Raw genomic sequence first — 27,286 nt, 5'->3', positions numbered from 1 at the left:
ACAGTACAGCAATGAAACATCAGAAACCCCAAAATACCCAATCTTTCTGCTGTTTCCATGAGTGTACTGCATTCAAAATTCAATTTCTTGTCTGTTAAATATATATATGGTGTCCATAAAATTTATTTATAATATGAAATTTAAAAGTATGGGAGTTGTAAAGATAAATATATGGACATCCTGTGTATATATACATATATATATATATATATATATATATATAGCTTTTACTAGTTTCAGTCATTAGACTGTGGCCATGAAATTTTAGTCAAATAAATCAACCCCAGTCCTTTTCTTTTTATACTTATTCTATCAAAGCTCTTTTACTGAACCGCTAAGTTACAGGGATATAAGCACATTAACTAACATCAGCTGTCAATCAGTAGGGGGGAACAAACACAGACACAAAGATGTGCACACATAGGTATATATACCTATATATTTCATTTGGGGATTTGGTTTGCAAGATTCTTTACGTGAGTTCATGTGTTGAAACATATTTTGTTATGTCTGGGGATAATCATTCTCTTTTAGTGCCTTATTATTTAACAAACTCACTAGTTCAGTTTCCGCTCATATACTTTTTTTTCTAAAATCTTCATTGCAACCTTTTCAATAGTCATTGACACAGTTTGGATAATGGACAGAGTCAATGGCTATTGAAAAGGTTGCAAGAAGCAACGAAAATTTTAGGAAAAAAATAATAAATAAATAAATGAGTGGAAACTGAGCTGGTGTGTGTGTTAAATAATAAGGGACTAAAAGAGAATGACTCTCCCCAAACAACAATATATATATATATAGATAAAACTTACTTGGAAGACAATGCATGGCATTCAATCATAAAATAATAGAAATAATATATATATGTATATATGAATATATACATACATATATGTACATATATCTATACGTATATATATATATATATATATATATATATACACACACACATAGATGTAAGTATGTACATATACATATGTATCTATGCATATATATATATATGTCAGGCTTCTTTCGGTGTCTTTCTACCAAATCCACTCACAAGGCTTTGGTTGGCCTGAGGCTATAGTAGAAGGCACTTGCCCAAGATGCTCCTCTGTGGGACTGAACCTGGAACCATGTGGTTAGGAAGCAAGCTTCCTACCTCACAGCTACACCTTGCACCTATATATTTATATTTGTGATAATCACTGAAAGCTCCTTTAGTTGACCTGGCTACCATACCACATAGTAATCCAATATGGAGGAGTATAATGGAGAATCCTATGCAACTGAAATCCAGTTGATCCAGTATATGAAATTACTTCATGCAAAGTTTATAGATCATTAAAAGCAGGAGGTATATATTTATTTAAATACTTGATGTCCATAGGATGACAGCTGTTTTTATTATCCTATGGACATTAAGTACTTAAATATATTCACCTCTCATACCTCCTGACTTTTTATAATTTACACACACACACATATGCCTGCACAAAAGCATATACATATATACACACAAATATATAGTAATAATACATACACACAAACACACATATATATATATGTTTATATATTATATATATTATATATATATATATAATATTATATAATATAGTATATTTTTTTATGTTTATATATATTATATATTTATATTTTTATATATTTATATTATATTATTTTTTATATATATTATATATATTTTTATATATATATCTATATATAATATGTTTATATATATATATATATTTATATGTTTATATATATATAGATATATATATATATATATATATGGTTATATATATATATGTTATATATATTATATATATATATATACAATATATATGTTATATATATATGTTTATATATATATATATTATATATATATATATATATGCTATATATAATATATATATGCTTATATATATAATAAAATATATGCTTATATATATATATATTATAGCTATAATATATATATATATATATATATAATGATTATATTATATATATATATATATATATATGCTGTATATATTATATATATGCTTATATATATAATATATGCTTATATATATATATCTATATATATATATATGCTTATATATATATATCTATATATAATATATATGCTATTATATATATCTATATATATAATTATATGCTATAATATATCTATATATATAATATATATATATATATAGCTTATATATAGATATACATATATGCTTATATATATATTATATATATATATATATATATGCTTATATATAATATCTATATATATATATATATATATATATGTTATATAGATATATATATATATTATATATATATATATATGCTTATATATATATATCTATATATATATATAGTATATATATAAATTAGAAATGGAAACCAAAACAATAAATTGAAAATGAAATAATTTAATCATTAAATGATAAATTCAATTCAATTTAATTATTTTATACAAACAAATGATATATCTCAAGTTACAGCTGTTTCCACTTCATTAATAAAACCAAGTTTTTTATGAAATATATTTAAGAAGATATGTCAATCTGATGAAGCCTCATTATATTTAAATGGTATTTTATTATTCTTGAAAAACTTGGTTTTATAAATGAAGTGGAAACAGCTGTATTTTATGAGATGTGTCAGTTGTTTGAATAAAATAATTAAATTGAATTGAATTTATCATTTGTTGATTAAATTTATTTAATTGTTCAATTTATTGTTTTGGTTTCCATTTCTAATTTATATTTATATATTGATAAACTGTATGTTTATTTTATTTATTTACCTATTTATTAAGAGCAATAGTTCATAACATTGTTATTGATATAAAAAAAAACAGTAAATTCTTCAGATATTTAATATCCTTTAGGTGGTTATTTAATACCTAGCTAAATTGTTATACATATCTATACACATACACACACACACACACCATAAGCATCACTCATAAACAAGTACAACCGTGTAGCTTATTCCATGTGTTCACAAATTGTTTTAGGTGTCTGTGTAGTCACAAGCAGACGTAGACCCTCTTGTGAATCCCACCCTCTGATCCAGGGGAACATACAGGGTATGACAACCAGATAGAAAAAGAGATGCACCAGGCTGCAGTAAAACTAGACTGGTACTCTTTTACAGCCAAGCAGACTGGAGCAAAAAATTATGCGTTTTACTCAAGGGCACAATGTGTTACCTTACCCAGAAATCAAAGCCATAACTTCATGATCATGAGTTCAACACCCTAATCACGAAGCTATGTGCCTTCACACATATGTATGTGTGTGTGTATACTGCTGAAGATATATATATATATATATATATACACACACATACGCACATCATCATCCTCATTATCATTTAACGTACAACTTTCCATGATTGCATGGGTCAGACAATATGTTGTTGCAGATTTTCTACAGCTAGATGCCCTTCCTGTCACCAATCCATACCTGTTTTCAAGCAAGACAATATTTCGTATGGCCAGACATATTTCCCACAGAAGACTAGAAACAAACATGCTCACTGACAACCATGGTGACAAGACATGGGTATACACAAGCACGTGCACACACACACACATATATGACCAAATTTACTCAAAAGTCTTTGAATGGGAAGCAGACATCTTAACAACACAACAATGCCTATTCATATATTTAAGTACATATATGCATAATACATTTTATGTGTACATACATATATGTGTGTGTTTATATACATATCACTTTATATTGTATGCATGTCCTCATACAATTATAATTTTCAATCCCAGCAGTATACTTATTACTAAGAAAGTCCTACTATTTCCCATTGGCACATAGCAAGGAAGTAATTTGGGACTATTGAGCCTTTTCCATGCTTTTCTGGGTACTTACATTCATCATCAGGGAGATTAAGTGTATGTCTTCTAATCTGTTTATTTTGTATTCCAAACAGCATTTTTCTGTAAAACATACACTGTGGCTTTTGTTTGGTCCAGTGGTTCTGTTGTGTTACTCTTGGGGAACTCATTTCATGGATCTAAAGATAGAAGAGACCCAATTCATTAGGAGCCTTAAGCCCAACTTGAACTCCCATGACCAGATTCAGAGGAGATAAACGTAGTTCCTCATGTGCCATGCTCACTTGTAATTAAATGTATGCTTAGTAGGGGGCAAGACACCTCCCAGTGTCTTCTTGGTCTACTACAATTATTCTTTCACTTGTTCAGTCATTTATAGCCATGTTGGAGTACCACCTTTTTAGTTGAAGAAATTGACCCCAGGACTTATTCTTTGTAAGCCTGATACTTATTCTATTGGTATTTTTTGCTGAACTGCTAAGTTGCAGGGATGTAAACTCACGAGCATTGGTTGTCAAGCAATGGTAGTGGGGACAAACACAGACACAAAGGCACACACACATAAATACATACATAGATTATATATATATTACGATGGGCTTCTTCAGTTTCTGCCTACCAAATCCACTCACAAGGCCTTGGTCAGCCCGAGGCTATAATAGAAGACACTTGCCCAAGAATGTGGTTGGAAAGCAAACTTCTTACCACACAGCCACACTTGCACCTATTATGAGTTTTTTTTCATATGAGGCCTAACTGCATATGAGGTAGGACCTAGAGTGGGATTTTCAACCATGAAATTAAATTGCATCTTTTTTATTATTATTATTATTATTATTGGCATAATGACCCTACCAAGATACAAGATCTGTTTCAACATGAATTCACATCAAGAATCTTGCAAACTAAATACAAAATCAAAGTTAAATTTCATGATCATTCCGGTAATAATGACATCAACCCCAAAATAGAATTTGTATTTTTGTGCAAGTCACATTGCCTCAATAAATTGACATGTATCAAGAGAATATAGTCTCAACATGACTTCCCTCAACAAAAACTGCTTTCTGCAGTTAAGAACGATAAAATTTTTATGCTTTTCACAGTAAAAGTTTTAACTGATGTTTTTGCTGGGAATATAGTACAAGCAAATTTAAAACAAAGTCTTTGATGATGCAATAGTGTAGAACTTGAAAATAGAATACACCATAAAAGTGTTCATTTATTTGAGATGTGATATTAGCCCATAATAAACCACTTCCTTCTTCTATCGAGGTTAATGATATGATTTTGAATCCCTGTAACTATCATTCACCATACATATACCACACAATGTTGCACAAAATACCCCAAAGTATTATGCAAGACACAAACACCTCCATGTCCTTAACTACAGATGCCCACAGATACACACAAATTATCGATTTTTGTAAAAAAAAGTTTCTCAGGGACCAAAATCTGGAAGACAAAATTTTCTTATATATTTTATGATGGTAAAAATACTAATTATGAGTTTTCATGCAACTAAACCAGACTATTATTAAAATCTTTCCCTCTTTTTACTCTGTCTGCAACAATATAGAAATTAAAGTCATCTTCTTTTATGGTTAATTTTCCCTTTCAATCAGTTGCAAACATATGCCAAGAAGACAGTTACCGACTCGCAGCCCTTGAGGTTTTTCTTTTTGCTCTTTAAAGTATGTAAATGCATAATAATATTGATGAAATTATTTTTTAAAGTATTATCTGTGTTTATATTTGAAATGATTATCAAAGCTATATGTAAACACTTCTCTTTTGTTTTTAGTAACATTACTGGAAGGAGTTGCAATTTGTCCCACGTCATTGTGTGTTGAGCAGTTGAAAAACAGTTCCCTTTTTAAAAATTATTTACCACTGATTTTTGCTCATTAAAAAATTCAGGTTTAACTGCAAACCAATGAAAATGCTTATCAGTTATACAGTGTTTTTGCTGTACACATCTGTGATATTGTACCTCAGCATGGTACCTATTTCATAACATAGGTTGACTACTATTTAGAAATACAGCTGAGTGCTAGGTAATAACATCTGGTCCTTAACTCAACTACTTAATATTTTAGTTATCTGTAACTCTTATAGATGTATGTTTAAAAACTGGTTAACTGAATGAGTTTCCATCAAACAGAATTTTGTTTCATAAAAAAAAAAAGAGTAAAATTGAAATTAATAATCCATTTTGGAAATGGTATAGTCATATGGATTTACATAAAGTAGAAAATAAATTTTTAAATGTATCCCTCTTAAGAGTAGTGTATGTTGCTGATACAGTGGACCTACTGTCTCCTTTCTGAATTAAAATTTTGCTGGACTCACATTTTGTTCCTTGACAATCTATAGTTCATACATTTTCTAGGATTGATTTTTTTCAGTCTGCTATATTTCTTAAGTCACTATTAATGCTTGGGAAAGAGATATGAATGCCACAGCATTCCATTTTACCATTTGCTTTAGCTATTAAGCTTATATAAGAAAAGAAAATCAATAATCTGAGACATAAATTTATGAAGTCATCAGAAAGCATGTATTTTGTTCATTAACACCATAGGTCTATGTTTGATAAAAACCAGTCATACGATTCAGGCCTTAACCAATGAAAACTTGCCAGATATATAAATGTGTAAACACAAATTTGTTACCCTTTTAATTAAATTTCAAAATTATCAAAAATAATCACTAGATTATGAAGCCACTAGCAGTAATTAGAGCTAACAAAAGTTCATTCAAAGAATAAAACAAAATGTAAAATAAGTTATTTTGAGAAAAATTAGATGTTTTAGGCATCCTTGTAAGGCACACTATTCTTTCTTTACTGAATTTATGTTATATTATCTTATGATAGCTTCTTGTTCAATTCTTCAAGTCTCCCTAAACCAAATTTTGATGAGAAATTTATTAAATTTTATGAATTATTTCAGGTTTTTTTTTTTTTTTTTTTCATTTAATAAGTTCCTTTAATTTGCTTTTTTGTTTTTCTTTTAATGGATTCTTTGTATTTGAATGTGATTTTGTACATTTTTCAGAAATTGTAAAATGTACTTTCTGGTCATCAATCTTGTTAATGAAATTTAAATGATTATAATTTCAATTGTGAATGAATGTAAACATGCAAAATAATGTGGTTCTTGATATTTTATTGCAATGTTTCAATAATAAATGAATAAATTATATTTGAAAATAATGTAAAGTGTGGTGGTTTAATAAAGATTTGACATAAGTTACTTTCTGTTTCATAAATATGGACACACACGACTCAAGAACAGTAGTAATAAATCTTTTAACATAAATATTGGCAGATGTTAAAATATGACATGCAAATTCTCTAATTTCTGTGTGCACACCATATTTCTAATTTCTAACTAATTTCTGTGTGCACTTTCTGTGTACACACCATAAATCATGGCACATAAGCTGATCTCAAGTTTTAGCTCAAATTTCTAGTTTAAGCTTATTCTCATTAAATAAGCCAGCCTGGTCCTAGATGCACATAGAATGTGCGAGTATTAAAATCCAAATAAAGGCGATCTTTCTAAAATTTAGAGCAAACTTTTTCAGTGCATACTTGCTGCCAACTGACCGATATAATTCATAAATCATCTATTCCTTACATTATACACCTCCAGGGTTAGAAACAGAACTACACTTCATTATTTTTATAACAAAACTTAATAGCAGTTACTGGTACCATATGTACCAGTATCTAAGGGTGCATACTGCAAAAAGTAACCTAAAAGATCTTCAGCACCACACCAAAAGTTATTAGTAAGAACTTTGTTGTACTTTAGTAGCAAACACTTTTTATCTTTAAATTTACAGTTTACACAGAATACTAATATAGTAGTATTAAATATGGTCTATATTAGTAGTCTACAGTATGCCTGGACCTATGATCTGATATTTGTATCAGAGATGTAAACAATCTACAAGTGTAATATATACCAACAGCATGCGACCTAGTGAAATAGTCATTCACTTATCAACTCCCTCCACCACAGAACTGGCCAACAAGCTAATTTACTAAATCATCTATATTTAATGTTCTTGTTGGTACTCACAGTTGTAGCATAGATGAAAGCAAAAATTTTAAAGTACCAATCAACTAAGCTACATTCTTGCTTCATGATTATTAATTTGGTATTGCTACAGTAAACTAAAATTGAATAGACCTTCAGCAAACTTCCAAACTCAGTTTACATGCATATACATTTATGTAATCTTACTGGACAGTGGAAGTTCAGGTTTTTTGCATATACAGAAGTTGATAAACATTTATGAATTAACAATATATAGGAGGAAGTGACCTGGCAGACAAAGCAATGAAAACAACTAATTGGTTTAAAAACATTATACCATTTAACACAATGTCAAGAAACAACTTCAATTAAACAATACTATATCTGAACAAATGCCGGGGAGGTAATGTGATAAGTAATATCTGTGGTTCAATTTCTTGATATAAGTTATTTATGTATTCAATATTGCAATGGGAAAATATTGACATCATTGGTCATAGGCTTCTAACAGATTTATCAAATGAGTGTCTACAGAGTAGTGTTGAAAAAATATCATAGGAGACTTTGTTCAAAGAACATCAGTTTCTTGGTTTTCTCACTGGTGTTTAACATTCTTCTCCAATATTTATCTATGAAATATATATATATATATATATGACAGGCTTCCACATATTTTCCATTTCCTAATTTCACTCACAAAATATTGATCAAGCTAAGGCTATGTATGATAGTCATTAGGTCAAGGTGCTGTACAGTGGTTAGAAAGAGAACTTAACCAAACATCCACACATTTTTTGAAGACAATATTTGTGGGAAGTGAAATAAATGGCTGGTAGAGGAAGAACTGTCATTTGCAAACAGTAGCACTATATGTGTACCACCAATGGATGAATTAAGGGATTTTCCTGATAAAAAAAAATTTTATGATGCCATTTCTGTAGAAAATGTAAAATCATTTTTTAGTGTAGCATTTCAAATGCAATGGATGCGAAGAATGAATTTATTGAGAAGATACACAGAGGAGGATGACAGTTATACAGACCCATATGCAGACTTAACACCAGATGATGAACAGCAATTTTGAAAGATTTTAAAATGCTTTCATTATCAATAAAATATAACAACTTTGAGACAAAATGAATCTTTTTACAGTTTTAATCACAGTATCTTAGATATTAGATTTTAATTGTTAAGTAAACAAAAACTATTTAAAATGTTTATGTAGTAAGTATGTGTGTATTCAGTACACTACCTATCAATAAGCTATGATTATACCTAGAGTATATGGTATATTTTACTTGCCATACTTATTTGCCAAGACTACACTAGAGAGTGCAAACATTTCTGGAACTATTTGCCAATATTGTAACACTCTGCTAAAATGCACCATCTTGGAGCAACAGTTACAGCTCTATCAGACAAAGGTGAAGGAAGGGTGTGGCATTGAACAAACATAAACATTCAAAATTCACTGACCAATCAGACTCAGTGTAAATAAACCATAGACAGATAATCCAAAGACTGAGAGGGAAGAAATCAATAAATAATTATAAATGCTGTCCCTTCCAATTTACTTTCGAACTGAATTAGCAATTTACCATTGTGAAAGATCAATAAGGATTTATGCAAAGAAACTTGAGATTGGCAGAAGCTTCATTGCTTTTGTTTTACTTTAATTTTACCATTTGGCAGCCTACAACATTCAAGAATAACATTTTCAAATAAACTGATTTCATACTTAATGAAACTATGAATTACTGCCACAATATAAAACATACAACCTTTCCCTCAAAGTAAATGTTAGTTGTATATTACATGTGTAATATATGAACCATGTATTACTGTAGTTACAGACAATGAGTTTGTTGCTCTAGACTATAAAGTAGTAGCTGTCAATGGGTATTTTGATTGATATTTCATGACAGATTAGCTGCTGGAAACAGGATATAATGTTCTTTTATTACTAAATTTTTATTGTAATCAATGATAAGCTCACTTAGGTTTTTAAAAATTGTGGTGGCTTGAAAATGACTCTAACACATAAAAGTGTAAAATAAATGCTGTATGTATAAAGAATTACTTCATTTAAGTCATAAGTATAACAGAGTGTTGTAACTATGCATGGTGCCTCTCTACAGCTAAGTAGGCAGAGGTAATGAAAGACAGGTACCTTGTCTAAGGATAAAAATCAGTTCCATTTGGTATAATATGAATATAAGGCTGTTTCAAGATAACAACAATGTTTTAAACATTAATTTTTTTTTCTGTTTTGATGAGCAGGCAGACATTCTGAAGTCATTCCCATAGATTCATAAATATAATTCCACTAATTAACTGTAATTTCACTAATTATTTCCACAAACTAATTATGAATATCCAGGTTTCTCTCTATCACAGTATTATTATTTCATAATCTGATGCAAGATATAAAGCAATCAAAGGTTTCTTCATTTCTAGTGAACGCTTAAAAGAAATGTTGATTACACCAGTAAAATACAAGTTAGATGGTAATTGTTAATTTATAAATAAGATTAGTATCACAAAAAATACAAAGAAAATGTTGGAAATACTTATACAGAATACAAAAATAATACAAAATTTGAAAAACATTCACTGAAACAATATAAAATACTATCCAGAGTATATATGGAAAAATTATGTAAATTTTGTAAAAATAAGTTCTCAATAGTTTTACATATTTACAAATGTAATTATGACGAGGATCACTATCACCATGACAATGTCAATGAGAAATAAATATTTTTAAATATTTTTTTTCTTTTATCCTTTTACCTTAAGAAGTTTTCTTTCTTCCCTTTGATCAAAGGAGAAAAGGATTTTTTAGATGAAAAATAAATTTTTATGAATTTTGTTCAGTAGTAATGTAGAGAAAGACAGTACTTTTTTGCGGCTGTTTTTGTTTTAAAAATTATAATGAAAACTGGTATTAAAACAAATGAGTTAAACGGTGGGATTAGACTGATATTTGGTTTTAGTAACTGAAGATTTATTAACATGAAGAAGTGATTAGTTGTTTAGTGAGGATCCTAGGATTTGAAATGCTAGCAACATAAAGATGTAGTTAAGTTGGCAATTGGCTCTATAACCTTTTGATTCTTGCATAGATACATCATGCAGCATGTGCATCACATTGTTGCTGGTTGAGTTTGGACATAGAAGGCTTTGCTGGGACACATTACATCAGAATAACATTTTTAGCAGGGCCCCAAATCCCAGTGAGTTACAAGGTATTTATATTCCCAGTCTTCTGTAAATAACATAGAAATTTTATGCTGAACAGAATGTCAACAAGTTTCAAATAGTAATGCAGAGATCATTTTGTTAATGATAGAACTGCTAAAAGGTTTGGTCAAAGGAGGAATAGCAGAACCCATGACCTATCAACAAGGCATCTGAAACTGGTGAAGGAGTAGGGAGGAAGATTTAGATATCAGATCTCAGACCAGAAACTTAGTCTAAATGCTCATAACAAAGCATACAGACACCAAGTTGTTGCATGAAAGTGGGCAAGAGATTAAATCTATTACATGGGAAAATTGCAGTATATAAAGGAAGGAAAATAGAACTGAATCACATCACAGACAAGAATCTATGAGAACATCAATATTGTCAACAGTCAAAATAATTTCTTAACAATATCTCTAGAGAAAAGAATAATAAACTGAGAACTCTCTAGTCAACATTAAAGGTCCTCACATAAAGAAAAAGGAGAAATCACATGAGTTCTCTATGCCAGAAATAAAGTTAAACAAAATAAAAATCAATAAAGAATGCTAAAAAGAAATGTACCAATATGTGTAAAAGATGATATAGTTTTCCAAAAAATAAAGCTATATACAGTAATAAAGAATTATTTCTGTAAAAAAAAAGGTAACTAAAACCAAACTTGTAAATATGTACAATAACATATCAGGGTAGGGTTATATGGTTATTATAAACAACAACTTGTGGCTTTTAATATAGATATTCATGCCTCCAGTTTAGAATGATTTTTTGGAGAAGACTTTATTCCCAGATCTGGAGTTTCCTCATCAGGAGAAGGCGTTACTGAGATCTTGACAGGAAGATTATCAGAAAATTTCAGTCCTACAGTGGGAAGTGGAACTTTACCCTCTAAATAGCAGTAAAGCACACTTGCATCCCACAATTCAGTTCTCAGGGATTTATCCATAGATTCCAGAGATGAGTGTGCTTCTTCTCGATCTCTGAAGAATTTTCCAGTTACTCCTGAAAGGCACAAATGAAAGCAAGATTATAAAATTCTATATAAAAGTATGTAAGATATATTAGGTACATAATTCAAATAAGATAAAAAAAAAAATATGAGCTTTAAAGGTGTCACGTAACTAGCACCTGTGCTGGTGGCACATAGAAAGCTCCTTTTGAGCATTGAGCCTCACAGATGACAGACCTTCAGCAATATACCGTGCTTGAGTAGAAGACCCATCAAACCAAATTAAATCACAGTAGTGGTAGATACTGGTGTCATGCAACTGACACCCATTACACTCTTGGAGTGGTTGGCATTAGGAAGGGCATCCAGCCATAGAAACCATGCCAAATCAGACTGGAGTCTGGTGCAGCCCTTCAGCTTACCAGCCCTGGTCAACCTGTCCAACCCATGCCAGCATGGACAACAGATGTTAAATGATGATAATGAAGTCGTGTAAAAATAAACATGGTTAGTAGTTCAGTGAAAAAGTAATAATTTAGCATCATTATTTTATCTAGTAATATGTTAGCATTGTACTTCAACAAAATAAATTTACCCTTTGGTAAACAAAATTTCAGTTTGGTGTAGAAAATCTATTGCTCACAAGGTGTGTATAGTAAAACAAGTCAACAACAATACATTTGGAGCCACCAATTACATATAAACAGTGCATGGCATGAAATATCTCAGTGCTTGCAAATTTTTAAGGCTGAGTGGTTACAAAGTTTGCTTCCCAACCACATGGCTTCAGGTACAGTGCCACTGTATGGCACCTTGAGAAGGTGTCTTCTTCTATAACTTGGGACAGCCAGTCTTGTGAGTACATCTGGCATATGGAAAATTAAAGAAGTCATGTGTGTGTGGTGCGTTCACATGCAAATGTGTTTGTGTCTCCTTGTTTTGATACAGCATGACTGCTGTAAATGAATGTCATTTATTTCCAATATTGTGTGTAAATGTGTTTGGTCACAAGGAAATATTACTTTACTCAGAAACAGGTAAGGATTGCTAATAATAAGCATTTAACTGTAAAAAACCTGCTTCAATAAACTGCATCCAACCCATACAAGCATGGAAAAATGGTTGTTATGATGATGGTGATTTAAGACTTTAGAAAATCCATACAAATACAAATGTTTAAAAAATTTATGCTATTCATAATTGCGTTTTCATAAGTATGATTGATAAAACAAAATAAATAAAAGTTTTCTATATTTTTATGTAAATTAGATCTTGATTCAATGCTACACTGCCAGTAAAAGTATTTGTTAATCATACTAGCAAGTGAAGTAGAGGCTTCCTTGTTTTGCTTATATAAAGCTAAGGTACAGATACTTACATTATTGACTCTAGAAAGCAGGGTCAACCCCTGCAGGACTAAAATTTACAACCAAAACAAACAAATCTAAATGTGAAATATGTTGTTTGACACTCCACCAAATCCAGCCATCAATTCACTTTTGATAACAAAGGAATATTACAAAGGCACAAGACCAGATGGTATACAGAGCCATTGGCATCTCAACTTTAATGTATGGTGCAGAGGCATGGACACTTTACAAAGCACAAGTCAAATTGAATGGCTCTCAGATGCCACATGATATTTGAGAGCTATTCTACCATGAACATCAAATGGCTTTAGCATACCTCAAACTCCAAAGTCCTCAACAAGGTTCGCTTTCAATTTATGCACCATCTATTGATGCAGAGAAATCTCCATTGGACAGGCCACATTGTCAGACTTGGTGGTGATAAACTCTCAAAAAAGGCCTGTTCTTGCAACTGGCAGATGGCTATCAAAATATTAGTAGATCTAAATTGAGATTTAAGGACACTGTAAATCAGAGTCTAAAAGATCTATCTATCCCTGCTGCAAAGTGATACCAGCTAGTTGGTGATTGCTTTATCAGGAGAAAATTGATTCATGAAGTCAGTCATAGTCACTGACAACAGACTGTAGATTATATTATATAGGTACAAAGACAGAAATTTGGTAGGAACGGGAACAGTTGATTGATTACATTGATCCCAGCACTTGACTGGAGTTGATAAAATCTGTATTTTACTCAGACCAAAAGGACAAAAGGCAAAGTTATCCTGAGCAGGGTTTGAACTGAGAAAGAAGAGTCAGAACAAATACTGCTAAGTATTCCATGCAACTCTCCAACAACTCTGCAAGTTAACCTCAAAAAACTAGTCTTGAGTAATAAATTGGAGGAATTGTTTGAGAATCAGATGGAATGCCTTACAGTATTCAAATCTAGCCTTCTGCCACCAGAAAAGAAAGGCAATGTTTCTGTAAAGCGTCGCACTTAACAAATAATAAGAGTAATAGGAGAAAAGAAAAAACAATGGAAACTTAGTTTTCTTGTTTTGATTGGAAGAGTGACTGCTGTCAACATTATTAATAAATAATGGTTTCAAATTTTGGCACAAGGCCAGCAATTATAGGAATGGGGTAAGTCAATTACATTGATCCCCAATGCTTAACTGATACTTAATTTATCAACTCCAAAAGGATGTAAGACAAAGATGACCTTGGCAGAATTTGAACTCAGAACATAGAGATGGACAAAATGCTGCTAAGCCTTTTGTTCAGCATGCTAATGATTCTGCTAGCTCGCCACCTCAAACATTATTAATAAATAATAAAAAGAAATATTTCATTAACCTTTTAGTTTTTCTCCAACAGCACAATCCATAATAGCTTCAGCACCTTCATCAATTGTCTTAGCAATGTTCAAATAGCGTAAAAAGTAATAGAGAACATAATTCAAAAAGAATCTTTTGGCACCACTGACATCACGCCCCAGATTTGTCTTAGGAATAAAACCTGAAAAAAAGAAGACAAAGAAAAATTATTAGGTGAAAAGATCAACTATTCTATGTTACTATGGCTTCAGAGTCTATAGCTCACTGAAAAGGCTTCTTGCCTGGTATGGCTTAGCAGTAGACAAGTTGTAAAGTTTGGGTTCTATCCTATTCTATGGCACTTTGAGCAAGTGTATTCTATTTTAATCACAGGTTGATCATTGCCTTGTAAGCAAAACTGGTATATAAAAATTGTATGGAATCCCATCATAAAGAAACTCAGTAAAAATATGGTGATAAGGAAGACATTCAGTCAGACAAACAAAGGGAAAAATTATCTGTCACACATACATAGTGTATTTGATTAGTTAATATGCCAATTTGGTGTGGAAAAGCGTCCTGGTCCTGGGAAAGCTCCCTACATAATGCTGAGTGTTAAAGAACACTGAATGTCCCAGACAGGTGAGACAACTTGCCAAAAGTGATTGAGAATGATAGACTTCACACTATTTGCATTTATGACCCAGAGCAGTGATTCAATTCGTTTTGAGGTGAATTGAGTAAATGATACTAAGTAGCTACAACAATAGCGAAATATCAATATCTATCATTCTCAATAACTTGAGGCAAGGTGACTCACATGGCTGAGACATTCAGTGCCCTTTAACACTCAGCATTGTGTAGGGAAGGGAGCTTTCCCAGGATGCTATCCCACAGCAAATTGATGTATAAACAAAATACATACACTATGCATGTTTAACCAATAATATTTATATTATTAGAGAAGCTTTTAATTCATAATTTACAAGTGAGATGTGATCCTTCAATCTACCCAGAAGAGAATTAGCTTCAAATAAGAATTGATTCAGACTATGATCCCATCCAAGTCACGCTAGAAAGGATCTGTAAGAAAAAGAAGATGATGATGATGACAATAGTGATGATGATAATGACGATGATTGTGTGTATGTGTGTATTTGTTTGAGTGTGTCTTCACATTGATACTGTTTAAACAATGCTAACATTTGTTTTCATCTCTACCTCAAGTCAATTGATCTTTATCTCTCTCTGAGTAAAGTACATGAATCAGATATTTTCCATTATCTAACTATATAAAGGACATACATATACTGAACCTAGAAAGTGTGTAAAATTTGAAATCCGAGTGATTAAGTTCCCAATTATGTGCTGCCTACATCTAGTTATCAGGCACTTAAATTTGAACAATCATCATCTTTGTAACAATAAAAGCAATGTTAATTAGGATATGGCTAACTAAGTCAGTAAAGTATTGTTTAGCTCCAGGTAAGTTTTAATTCAGCAAACCTATAATCAAAGGCCTTTCAGCCATAATCATTTCAACAGATCAGTTTATCATTTGAAACAGTAGAGTTACAATGCATGGTTCCTTTATTAATATGCAATACCATTGTCTAAGTCTTTTATAAGCCTGTAAAACCAAGCCACAAAGCAGTATGTTTCTTATCATCATCATCATCATTATCTAATGTCCATTTTCCATACTGGCATGGGTTGGACAGCTTCATAGGAACTGGCAAAGTCAAGGACCACACCAGGTTCCATAGTCTGTTTTGGTTTGATTTCTATGGCTGGATGCCCTTCCTAACACCAACCACTCCACAGAGTGTACTGAGTGCATTTTATGTGGCACCAGCACTGATGCATTTTACATGGAACCAACACCAGATAGTGAGGAAAATGAGGAAGTTACACAATATGAGAATGGAGAAGCTAGAAAGTTAGGCAACATTAGAATAGGAAAACTATGAAGCTATACAATGTAAAAGTAAGGAAACTAGAGAATTAAACAGTAGGAGAGTGGGAAAACTAGAAACTGATCATGAGAGGGTGTGAAACTAGAAAGTTAAAGAATGGAAGAGAGGAGGACTAGAAAGTTAAGCATTGAGAAAGAAGGAAGACCATAAGGTTGAGGGGAAATTTAAAAGTTAGACAATTAAAGTGGAATAACCAGAAACGTTTATCAGTAGAGGAATGAGTAAAGTAGAAAGTTTAATGGGGAAGGCTATAAGGTTAGGCAGTAAAGAAACTAAAAACATATACAATAAGAAGTGAGAAAGCCAATAAGTCAAACAAGGAGATAGAAGAAAGCGAGATGGAGATAAATGAGAAGAGAATTTCAGAAAAGAGAGCAGGATAGAATGAGATTGAGATACAGGCATGAAAGAAAGGTATGTAAACTTATTTTAATCAATAAACAAACAGGAATATCAAGTAGTTTCAACACTGTGGCTGCTACAAGTGTACGAGTTTCTGAAAAATAACAATACTAATAATATAGTATCCTTGCCTGGACATAAGCAGTTTACTGTAATGTTCTTGTTACGAACTCTTTCAGCTAATTCGTAAGTAAAAATCACATTTGCAAGTTTGGAGTTTTTGTAGGCTTGAAGACCATTGTAGGTATTTGGCTTTTCCAAAAAAAAGTTGTTCATGTCAAGGGGTTTTGCTCCTGAAAAACAAACAAGAAAAAAATTCTGAGTAGAATTATTTCAGTTCCTATTATATCTACACAGATAACATAAGGAATTTCTCTTTTCAAGTGAAGGATAGAGTGTGACACTGCTTGTGTGCAATGTGCATGGGTTTTTCTGTCTTCTACTGCTTTATTTACAGTTTATTCTGCTAGACTTTGGCTCCCCTGAACTTACCCTTGACTTACAGGGCCTATTTAAACTTTAAAATGGTGAGAGCATATAAACACACCATTATGCTGTGTGACATTTCTAGGGGCCAGCCCTTAGCTATAGAACCATCTCTTGCAAAAAGCCAATAACTAAGGCTCTTGACAAGTACTATCACCCCAGCCAGAGTGGACAAAGTACAGAGGTGACTAAAGGGTAATTCAGTTCTCCCACAAGACTCCAGAACTCCAGAGCTGGAGCCTCATCACTGGATGCAATTTAATGTCTTGTCCAGGTTAACATCTTGGATATTTAGAATCCACAGATTCCTTCCCAGTCTTCTTCTACAAGAACTACTTTTAACTACTAACACACTTTTTTTTGCTTTTCTATCCAACAATCATTGGACTTTATGACATCTTCATATCACTCAGCTGTCTGACATGCATGTGCCAACTCACTATTATTTTCTTCTAAGTTGGTCAAGCGAGGTGGTGCAATGCCCATGACAGACATTCCTAGACTGACTGAGATTAATAGAACTATAGTTCAATATAAACAGCCGTCAGGAAAATATGAGCAGTTAGGGAACCAACTGCCCGGTCTAAAACACTCGCAATAAAATGAATGCCAACAAAAACAACCCAGGGTCACATGTAATGTTAACCAGGATGGTGGATGCAATTTAAGCCTAATGAACCCTCTGCATGGTTGTTCAAAATGCTAGAAATAGCAGCTAAGTTTCCCTCAATTAACAACTAACATCTATAAAGACAAATTAGTTATTACAGTCTAAACTAAGCTATGTCTTTAAAAAATGGGATCAGCGATAACTTGGATTTAATCAACAACTTTCTATTTAAGACAATATAGTAAAACCAAACTTCCTGAAAATGATTCAAAATAACTTACTGTCTTTCATATGTTTGATTTGGGTGTCATGAAGTAAAGAAGTGACATTGACTATTCGAGATTCACCATTCAGAGCAGCAGAATTTTCTAAGTCTTCTAATAGAAGAATAGTAAGTAAAAAATGACCTGCAAGAAGAAACATTTTCTTTTTACTAAACAATAATATTATGTTGAATTTTGTGGTGGTGGTATTGGTGGAGAGCAGTCATACTGACACAATGGTTGCAACTAACTTTAGTTTTACTGTCAAGTAATCTATAAGAATTTTCTTTTTCTTTCATAACACTTCTGTGACCTTTTCAATGAATTCAATAAAATGATTTCTGGCAAATTAATTAACATTTAAAGTAAAACTGAAGTGTGGGTGTTGCTTGGCAATATAACTCTCCCAAAGTACAACAACATTAGTTTCAACAGTTTCAGCTCAAAATTCTTGCAAAACAAATTCAAAAATAGAATTATGTATATTTTTACAAATATAATCAAATTTAAACAAGACTTCAATTTAATACAGTATCATATTAAGGAAACAAAAAAAAAAAAAATAATAATAATATTTTAGGTGCAGGCATGGGTGTGTGGCTAAGACGTTTGCTTGCTTCTCAACCACATGGTTCTGAGTTCAGCCACACTGCATGGTACCTTAAGCAATGTTTACTATAGCATTGGCCAACCAAAGCTTTGCAAGTGAATCTGACAGATGGAAACTGAAAGAAGCCAGTCTGTATGTATATATGTGTGTGTGTAGATATATATATATATATATATATATATACCAGCGTCAACCTGGCAAAAACCAAAGTCCTAGTAAGTAGGAAGGCAAACAAATTACAAACCCCTTCAGGTAGATGGCCCTGCTTGATCTGTAGAAAAGGTATAGGTAGAAACTCCATAAGATGTACCTGGTGTAAGCTATGGACACATAAGAGGTGCAGCAATATCGAAGTTAACTGGGAAGATAGTTTTCGTGTATAGCAGATGCACAGGGGCAAGAAACACCGAAGATGTAAAGAAAACAGAAAACAGATTCCATCACATGCCAGAGGGAAAAACTAGAAGTAGTTGATAGCTTCCACTACCTATGAAACCAAGTCTGTAGTGGTGGGGTGAATGCTCTGAGACTGTAGCTGCTATATAAGAACAGCCTGGGCAAAGTTCAGAAAGCTCCTACCTCTACTATTAACAAAGGGCCTATCACCCAGAGATAGACTGTATGATGCATGTGTGCAAACTGCCACGTACACAGTGAAACATGAACCATGACTGTTGAGGACATGCATAGGCTTGAAAGAAATTAAGCTAGTATGATCCACTGGATGTGTAATGTTAGTGTGCATACATGACAGACTATATGCACCCTGAAAGAAAAGTTGGACATAAGAAGCATTAGATGTGGTGTGCAAGAGAAACGACTGCACTGTGTATGGATGAGTAGAGCTGTGTGAAGAAGTGTCACACCCTAACAGTAGAAGGAACCTGTGGAAGAGGTAGACCCAGGAAGACATGGGATGAGGTGGTGAAGCATAACCGTTGAACATTGAGCCTCATAGAGACAATGACAAGAGATCAAGACCTTCGGAGATGTGCTGAGATTGAGAAGAGCCAGCAAGTAAAGTGAGATTGCAGCTGTGGCCAATGCCAGTGTTGCATATCCGGCCCATTTAAAAGTACCCTTGAATTGTCAGGTGATATGATGTGCTTGAGAAGACTTGTTGAGTCAGGTGAAATTGAAATCGAAACTGGTGGCATGTAACAAGCACCATTGGAGCATGGGTCAATGCTAGTGTCACAGACTAGCTCCCTGTGAAAAAGCACTATGTGAACATGGTTGATGCCAGTACCCACTGACTGGCACCCGTACCGGTGGAAAATAAAAAGCACAACCCAAATGCGATCAATGCCATTGCCACCTAACTGGTTCCTGTGCCAGTAGCACGTAAAAAGCACCATCCGATCATCATCGATGTCCCATGCCGGTGGCACGTAAAAAGTACCCACTACACTCTCAGAGTGGTTGGCATTAGGAAGGGCATCCAGCTGGAGAAACCTTGCCAGATCAGACTGGCTTGCTAGTCTCCAGTCAAACCGTCCAACCCATCCCAGCATGGAAAGCTGATGTTAAACGATGATGATGATGATGATGATGATATATATATATATATATATATATATATATATATATATATACATATATAGAGGGAAGTCCTCTCAAGGTAAATGATGCAGTATTCTCTGTTCTAATAACACCCACATTGTATTGGAGATAAAGATTGCCTCTTGGTATTAATACTACTTCTGTCAATATTGTGTGTGCATGTGTGTGTCCTTGTCTTGATGTCACATGATAGTTGAATGTCACTGTCAAAAAAGCAGAGTCATTCATTTCCAATATTCTGCAAAAACATGCCTGGTCATGGAGAAATATTATTATGACTGAAAACAGGTGAGGATTAGCAATAGGAAGAGCATCAGAGTGTAGAAGATATGCCTTAATAAACTCCATCTGACTCATGCAAGCATGAAAAAGTGGATGTTCAAATGATGATGATAAGGTGAGCTATTGGAAAGTTAAGTGACATGTACCCAATCATAATTTAACATCTGCTTTCCATGCTGGTATGGGTTAGACAGTTTCACTGGAACTGGTAAGCCTGAAAGTTACACCAGGTTCCAGTCTGATCTGACATGGTTTCTATAACTGGATGCCCTTTCTAACACCGATCTCTCTTTTTTATGTGCCATTTTTATGACACTTCCAATGGACACAGCTACGATTTCATGGGTGCCCAGACAACAGAGACTTGCTATTCAGTGTCTGGTCATAACAATCAACCATCTTTCCCATTCAACAAATTTCTTTAAAACTTTAAAAACCTTAAACAATCAATCAAAAAGCAACTGTGACATTATGAATTCCTCACAGACAAGACAGAGTTGCAAGAACAGAATTACCAATTACCTAAGTGATTTGTACCCATGGTTAATTCAAATCCATCTTTTGTCAGCTTCCTTTCTTCCCCAGAGTTATCAAAAACAGCAGCATTGTTAATAAGGAGATCAAGTGGTTTTCCAGTTTCGTGGAACTCATCCACAAATTTGTGTACAGAAGAAATATCAGCCAGGTCAAGCTGAAATAGTAATAATAATAATAATAATAATAATAACAACAACAACAAAGCAACAATAGTAATAATGATAATCCTTTCTTCAATAGGTATAAAACCTGTAATTTAGGGGAGGTTGATAGTCAATTACATCACCTCCAGTGCTCAACTGGTATTTATTTCATCGACCTTAAACAATAACAATAATAATTTTAAATTTTGGCACAAGGCCAGCAAGTTCAGAGGAGGAGGTAAGTTAATTATATCGACCCCTGTACTCAGTAAGTACTTATTTTATTGACCCTAAAAGGATGAAAGGAAAAGTTGATCTCAGAACAGAATATAAAGATGGACAAAATGCTGCTAAACATGTTGCCCAGCATGCTAATGATTCTGCCAGCTCACTGCCTTATCTAATATTGGTTTCAAATTTTGGCACAAGGCCAGCAATTTTAGAGGAGGGGTTAAGTCAATTACATTGACCCCAGTCCTCAACTGGTACTTATTTCATCGCCCTCAAACAATGATAATATTCTGCTATAGGTACAAGGCCTAAATTTCAGGGGGTAGAGGTAAGTTGATTATATGAACCCCAATACTCAAATGGTACTTATTTTATCAACTCCAAACAATAATAATAAAATTAACAACATGATGGAATCATTAAGCAAGCTAGCTTATTGATTGATCCAGCATGTCCACTTGATTCCAGGATTGTGAAGAAAGTTGAAAAATTTAAAAATACTACAATCCCTTCAAATTTGAGACTGCGAAGATTTAGAATATGAAATCCGTAAAGGTCATACATGTAATAATTGGTGCACTAGGAATGTGAATAATGACAAATAGTTAAAAAAGATTGGAATGGATTGTTCTGAAGAGCTTCTACAGAAAGTTTGCCTTTTAGGAACAGGAAAGATCATCAGAATTGTTTTGAGCACTTTTACACTTTTACTTGTTTCAGTCATTTGACTGTGGCCATGCTGGAGCCCACCTTTAGTCAAGCAAATCGACCCCAGGACTTATTCTTTGTAAGCCTAGTACTTATTCTATTGGTCTCTTTTGCTGAACCGCTAAGTTACAGGGACATAAACACACCAGTATCGGTTGTCAAACAATGTTGGGGGGACAAACACAGACACGCAAACATATATAAACACACATACATATATACGATGGGTTTCTCTCAGTTTCCGTCTACCAAATCCACTCACAAGGCTTCGGTCGGCCCGAGGCTATAGTAGACAAGGTGCCACGCAGTGGGACTGAACCCAGGACCATGTGGTTCGTAAGCAAGCTACTTACCACACAGCCACTCCTACACGACTTGAAAGTTTATTGAAATCATGTGGATATCTAAGGTTAGAAGTAGTAACCTGCTACCCACATGAATACTACCAAGAATGAGACCAATTCTGAGTCATGTCAAACAATAATAATAATAATTCGTTTTACTATAGGCACAAGGCCTGAAATTTGGGGGGAGGGGGCTAGTCAATTACATCAATCCCAGTGCTTAACTGGTACTTATTTTATCGACCTCAAAAGGATGAAAGACAAAGTTGACCTCAGCGGGATTTGAACTCAGAACTTAAAGACTGATGAAATGTCACTAAGCATTTTACCTAGAATGCTAATGATTCAACCAGATCACCTTAATAATAATAATAATCTTTTCTACTATAGGCACAAGGAAAAGTTGACCTCAGCAGAATTTGAACTCAGAACAGAATGAATCAGAAGTAGTACCACTAACCATTTTGTCCAACACTTTATCAATCCTGCCAGCTTGCTACAGTAGTAGTAGTAGTAGTAGTAGTAGTAGTAGTAGTAGCAGCAGCAGCAGCAGCAGTAACAACAACAAAAACAAATTTTGGCACAAGGCCAGCAGTTCTCAACTGATTCTTATTTTATTGACCCCGAAAGGAGAAAAGGCGAAGTTGACCACAGCAAAACTTGAACCCAGAACATAATGATGGATGAAAGGTAAAGTAGATTTTGAACTCAGAATGTGAAGTTAAAGAATGTGAAGTTAAAGATGAGTTATAAAAAGATGAGGGGAGGAGTCAAAGTGAAAACAAGGTAAAAATTTATAAAATAAACATAAATATATACATATGCTCCACATTGATAAAGGGAAACTGCCCCGAAACCGGTCTGTGGATGGCAAGCCAGTAAGGGGAAGTTGATGACCTTCTCTGTTCAAAGGTTTATGGGCGCAGGTTCATGCGTCATATAGCTAGCTAGAGGTGATTGCCTCTTGGAGCTGATCAACAGCAGCACTCATCCTATTTCTATGGACAGCCACTTTAGTTTGGTAATAAATATTAATACTCAGTACTGCTGCTGTATCTTTTCTTTAGAGAGATTTAGAAATTATAACATTTATATTTCACGAGCAAGCTGTTCCATTGATTGTATCAGCTTGCTCGTGAAATTAATGTGCAAATGGCTGAGCACTCCACAGACATGTGTACCCTTAATGTAGTTTTCAGGGAGATTCAGCGTAACACAGAATGTGATAAGGCTGGCCCTTTGAAATACAAGTACTACGCATTTTTGCCAGCTGAGTGGACTGGAGCCACATGAAATAAAGTGTCTTGCCCAAGGACACAACACATTGCTGGGAATTGAACTCACGATTGTGAGCTGAATGCCCTAACTACTAATTTTAAACAGGAAAAATAAAATAATTTAAGGTTCTCTCCCATACATATGTAAGAAACCCCAAGTTAAATCACACCTTTGACATTTCTTGCATTAGCATTTCATGCACCCAAAATGAATTTAACATTTGAGAGCAAAAAAAGGAACAACAACAAATAACAATGAATGGAAAGGGATTTCAAAGAACTCTACAGATCCAGTATTACTCTAACAACCAAGAATAAATGCTCTCTTTCAGTTGCACACCTGACTTTCAAGAGCATACTGAGTAAAAGCTGAAATAGCAAGATGAATGGCTTTACTTACATTCATATAAGATGCAAGAGCATTATTTTGTTCATTACAAATGTTTTCAACAGCACATCTTCCTCTTTCTTCATTGCGGCATGCTAATATGACATCATGGCCTAAATAACACAGACGTTTAGCAACTTCAAATCCAAGACCACAATTAGCACCAGTCACTATGGCAACTCTTCCAATGAGTTGAGCCATCTGTTAAAGACAAATAAAAATAACATTAATAATAAGGATGATGATGTTTTTTTTTTTCTGATTTAGGCACAACACCAGTAATTTTGAGGGAAGAATGTTAGTCAATTAAAATCTACCTAAGTACTTGGCTGGTACTTTATTTTATCAAGCCTAGAGGGTTGTAAAACAAAGTTGGCCTTGGCAAGATTTGAATGCAGAATATAAAGAGCTGGAATAAATCCTGAAAAGCAAATTTCTGACACTGTAATGATTCTGCCAGCTAAATAATAATAATAATAATAATAATAATAATAATAATAATGATAATCCTTTCTACTAAAGGCACAAAGCCTGAAGTTTTGAGGGAGGAGTAAGTTGATTACATTGACCCCAGTGTTTCACTAGTACTTAATTTATTGTCCCTGAAAGGATGAAAGCAAAGTTGACCTTGGCGGAATTTTAACTCAGAACGTAAAGACAGATGAAATGCTGCTAAGCATTTCACCTGGTGTGCTAACAATTCTGGCTGCTCACAACCTTAATAATAACAACAACAACAATAATAATAAATGCAAATTAAGTATAGATGGAGAAAATATTTGACAGTAAAATATTTATTATTACATGCATGTTGTCATCACAGACAAAAATCTAGTTAACCTTAATTTATACCATATGGTTTGTCAAATCTCATAGAAGCCTATATCAACACATCTACTTGATTACAAGCCAGCAAGGGAGCTTCTATGTAGTTGCTCAGACTGTTAGAAATAGCAGCTGAATCTCCCTCAAATCACACCTTACTCACCTTACCATCTTAAATACAGAAAGGATCCATTTGAATATGTAATCCTAAATATCATAAAAAGTTTGGATGGTTATGGCAGGAATGACTTTACTCAGAGTATGTTTCATTAAAACTGACCTTGGGTTAAATAACAATTACATAGGTCCAATGTTTTAATATCTTTCAAAGTATTTGATCTAAAGTCATGATAAAAAAAACAGAAAATCCCTAATTCTTTTTTTTTTTTACATGCAATAACCAATAACCATATTGTGTAAGCATGTGGCCTAGTGGTCAGGATGTTGCATGCATGATCACAAGATTGTAGTCTCAATTCCTGGACCAGGTGATGTATTGTGTTCTTGAACAAAACACTTCTTTTTTTTTTTTATGGCTGGGTTCCAACCCAAATCACAGCAACAAAATCCACCTGCCACTCTTCCCAGTCCACCATCACTGCCTTGAGGTCCTGGATACATTCCAGGTCAATGTCTGCAATCACGTTGTCAATGTATGTGTGACAACATTTTCCTCTTCTTCCAGCACATGGTGGTGCATGCAATGACCAGACAGTTGCAGTCGTCATTACCCAGCTGAAAAATGAATAACCCTGCAAAGGACTGGTGTCTCATTCAAGGAAAATGTCATGGTCTTGCTCATTTATATATTGCCATGGAAACTGATTAACTGGCCCTTTGAATCCTAGGACTCAAGACAGCACTTTACATTTTTTTAATAACCATATTTGTGAAATAATATTTTCTAGTGAATTATGCATTATTAGAATGACAGTCTATATTTAATCACATCAAAAGGGGCCAATAGAAAAATCACAGGTGATACAGGGTAATGAAAATGTAATGTTACGTTTTTACTCATAGTTTGACATCTTCTTTACTAAATGCCATAAAATAGTTTGCCCTTGTGATTAGGTTTCACTATTGAGAGAAACTGGAACTCATTATGATTCCCTTCTCTATCCCCTTTAACCCTTTTGATACCAATCCATCCAAGACTGCCCCTGCTTCTTTGACACAAGCTTTCTATATAAAGTCATCTAAATTAAAACTTCCCATTAAAATTCCATGTTAATTTATGTTACCATTAGCAGCTTAGTTATGACCAAGATATTTTAGTAAATTTTTTATTATTTTCAAAATTAATTGAAATAAATAATTGAAATAAGGAGGATGTAGAGTTAATAGAAATATTGTAACAAAAGGGTTAAGTTAATGAAATCAAATCATTTCCAAATTGCATAAATGTCACACTTCATTTCCTGTACCGACAAATCCATGGCTTTCTTTCAGTAGATAACAGGACTATTGTTGCTGTTTAACCCCAAGTCATCCTTGATCAAAGCAGTTCTTTTCATTTTAGAGGTGACCAATCTTTGACTATAACAAGCCAATTTGACTTAAGTCCATTTGTTCAGTAGCAGTGGAATCTCTTTTTTTTTTCCATATAGAAGACACACTGCAGCCAGCTTGCTTATTACATGGGATATTTGGCATAACTACAGTTTGATGTTCTCCAATTTTATTGGCTCATAACTTTATAAATAAAACATATTTTTAATGAAATTCTGCCAAGATACATTTTTTAAAAAAATTTAAAAAAAACAGATTTTTTACTTTTACTTTTTTTCTCAGAAAGAAAACAAGTCCAAACCTTTTTATCCATTCAATAACTTGCCCATGATCATGGTACAACATACAAAAATCAATGACATTATCCT

At 33.2% G+C, this 27,286-nt stretch overlaps 1 protein-coding gene across 1 annotated transcript in view; it reads right to left on the bottom strand.

The window, feature by feature from the left end:
- Window positions 1-7,000: 7,000 nt before the first annotated feature.
- LOC115217906 (retinol dehydrogenase 11-like) overlaps window positions 7,001-27,286 on the bottom strand; it is a 27,658-nt gene continuing 7,372 nt past the window's right edge. The window contains exons 2-7 of the mRNA XM_029787628.2: window positions 24,594-24,782; window positions 21,476-21,644; window positions 18,517-18,642; window positions 17,271-17,432; window positions 14,802-14,963; window positions 7,001-12,144 (exon numbers count right to left, since the gene is read on the bottom strand). Of these exons, the coding sequence (XP_029643488.1) occupies window positions 11,885-12,144; window positions 14,802-14,963; window positions 17,271-17,432; window positions 18,517-18,642; window positions 21,476-21,644; window positions 24,594-24,782 (1,068 nt within the window). The 3' untranslated portion in view covers window positions 7,001-11,884. The remainder of the gene's footprint in view (window positions 12,145-14,801; window positions 14,964-17,270; window positions 17,433-18,516; window positions 18,643-21,475; window positions 21,645-24,593; window positions 24,783-27,286) is intronic.

Source organism: Octopus sinensis, linkage group LG1 (assembly GCF_006345805.1).
Source record: "Octopus sinensis linkage group LG1, ASM634580v1, whole genome shotgun sequence".
Classification (NCBI taxonomy): Eukaryota; Metazoa; Mollusca; class Cephalopoda; order Octopoda; family Octopodidae; genus Octopus; species Octopus sinensis.
Note: the sequence above shows the minus strand (reverse complement) of the source record. Positions and strands in the feature narration are given on the sequence as shown.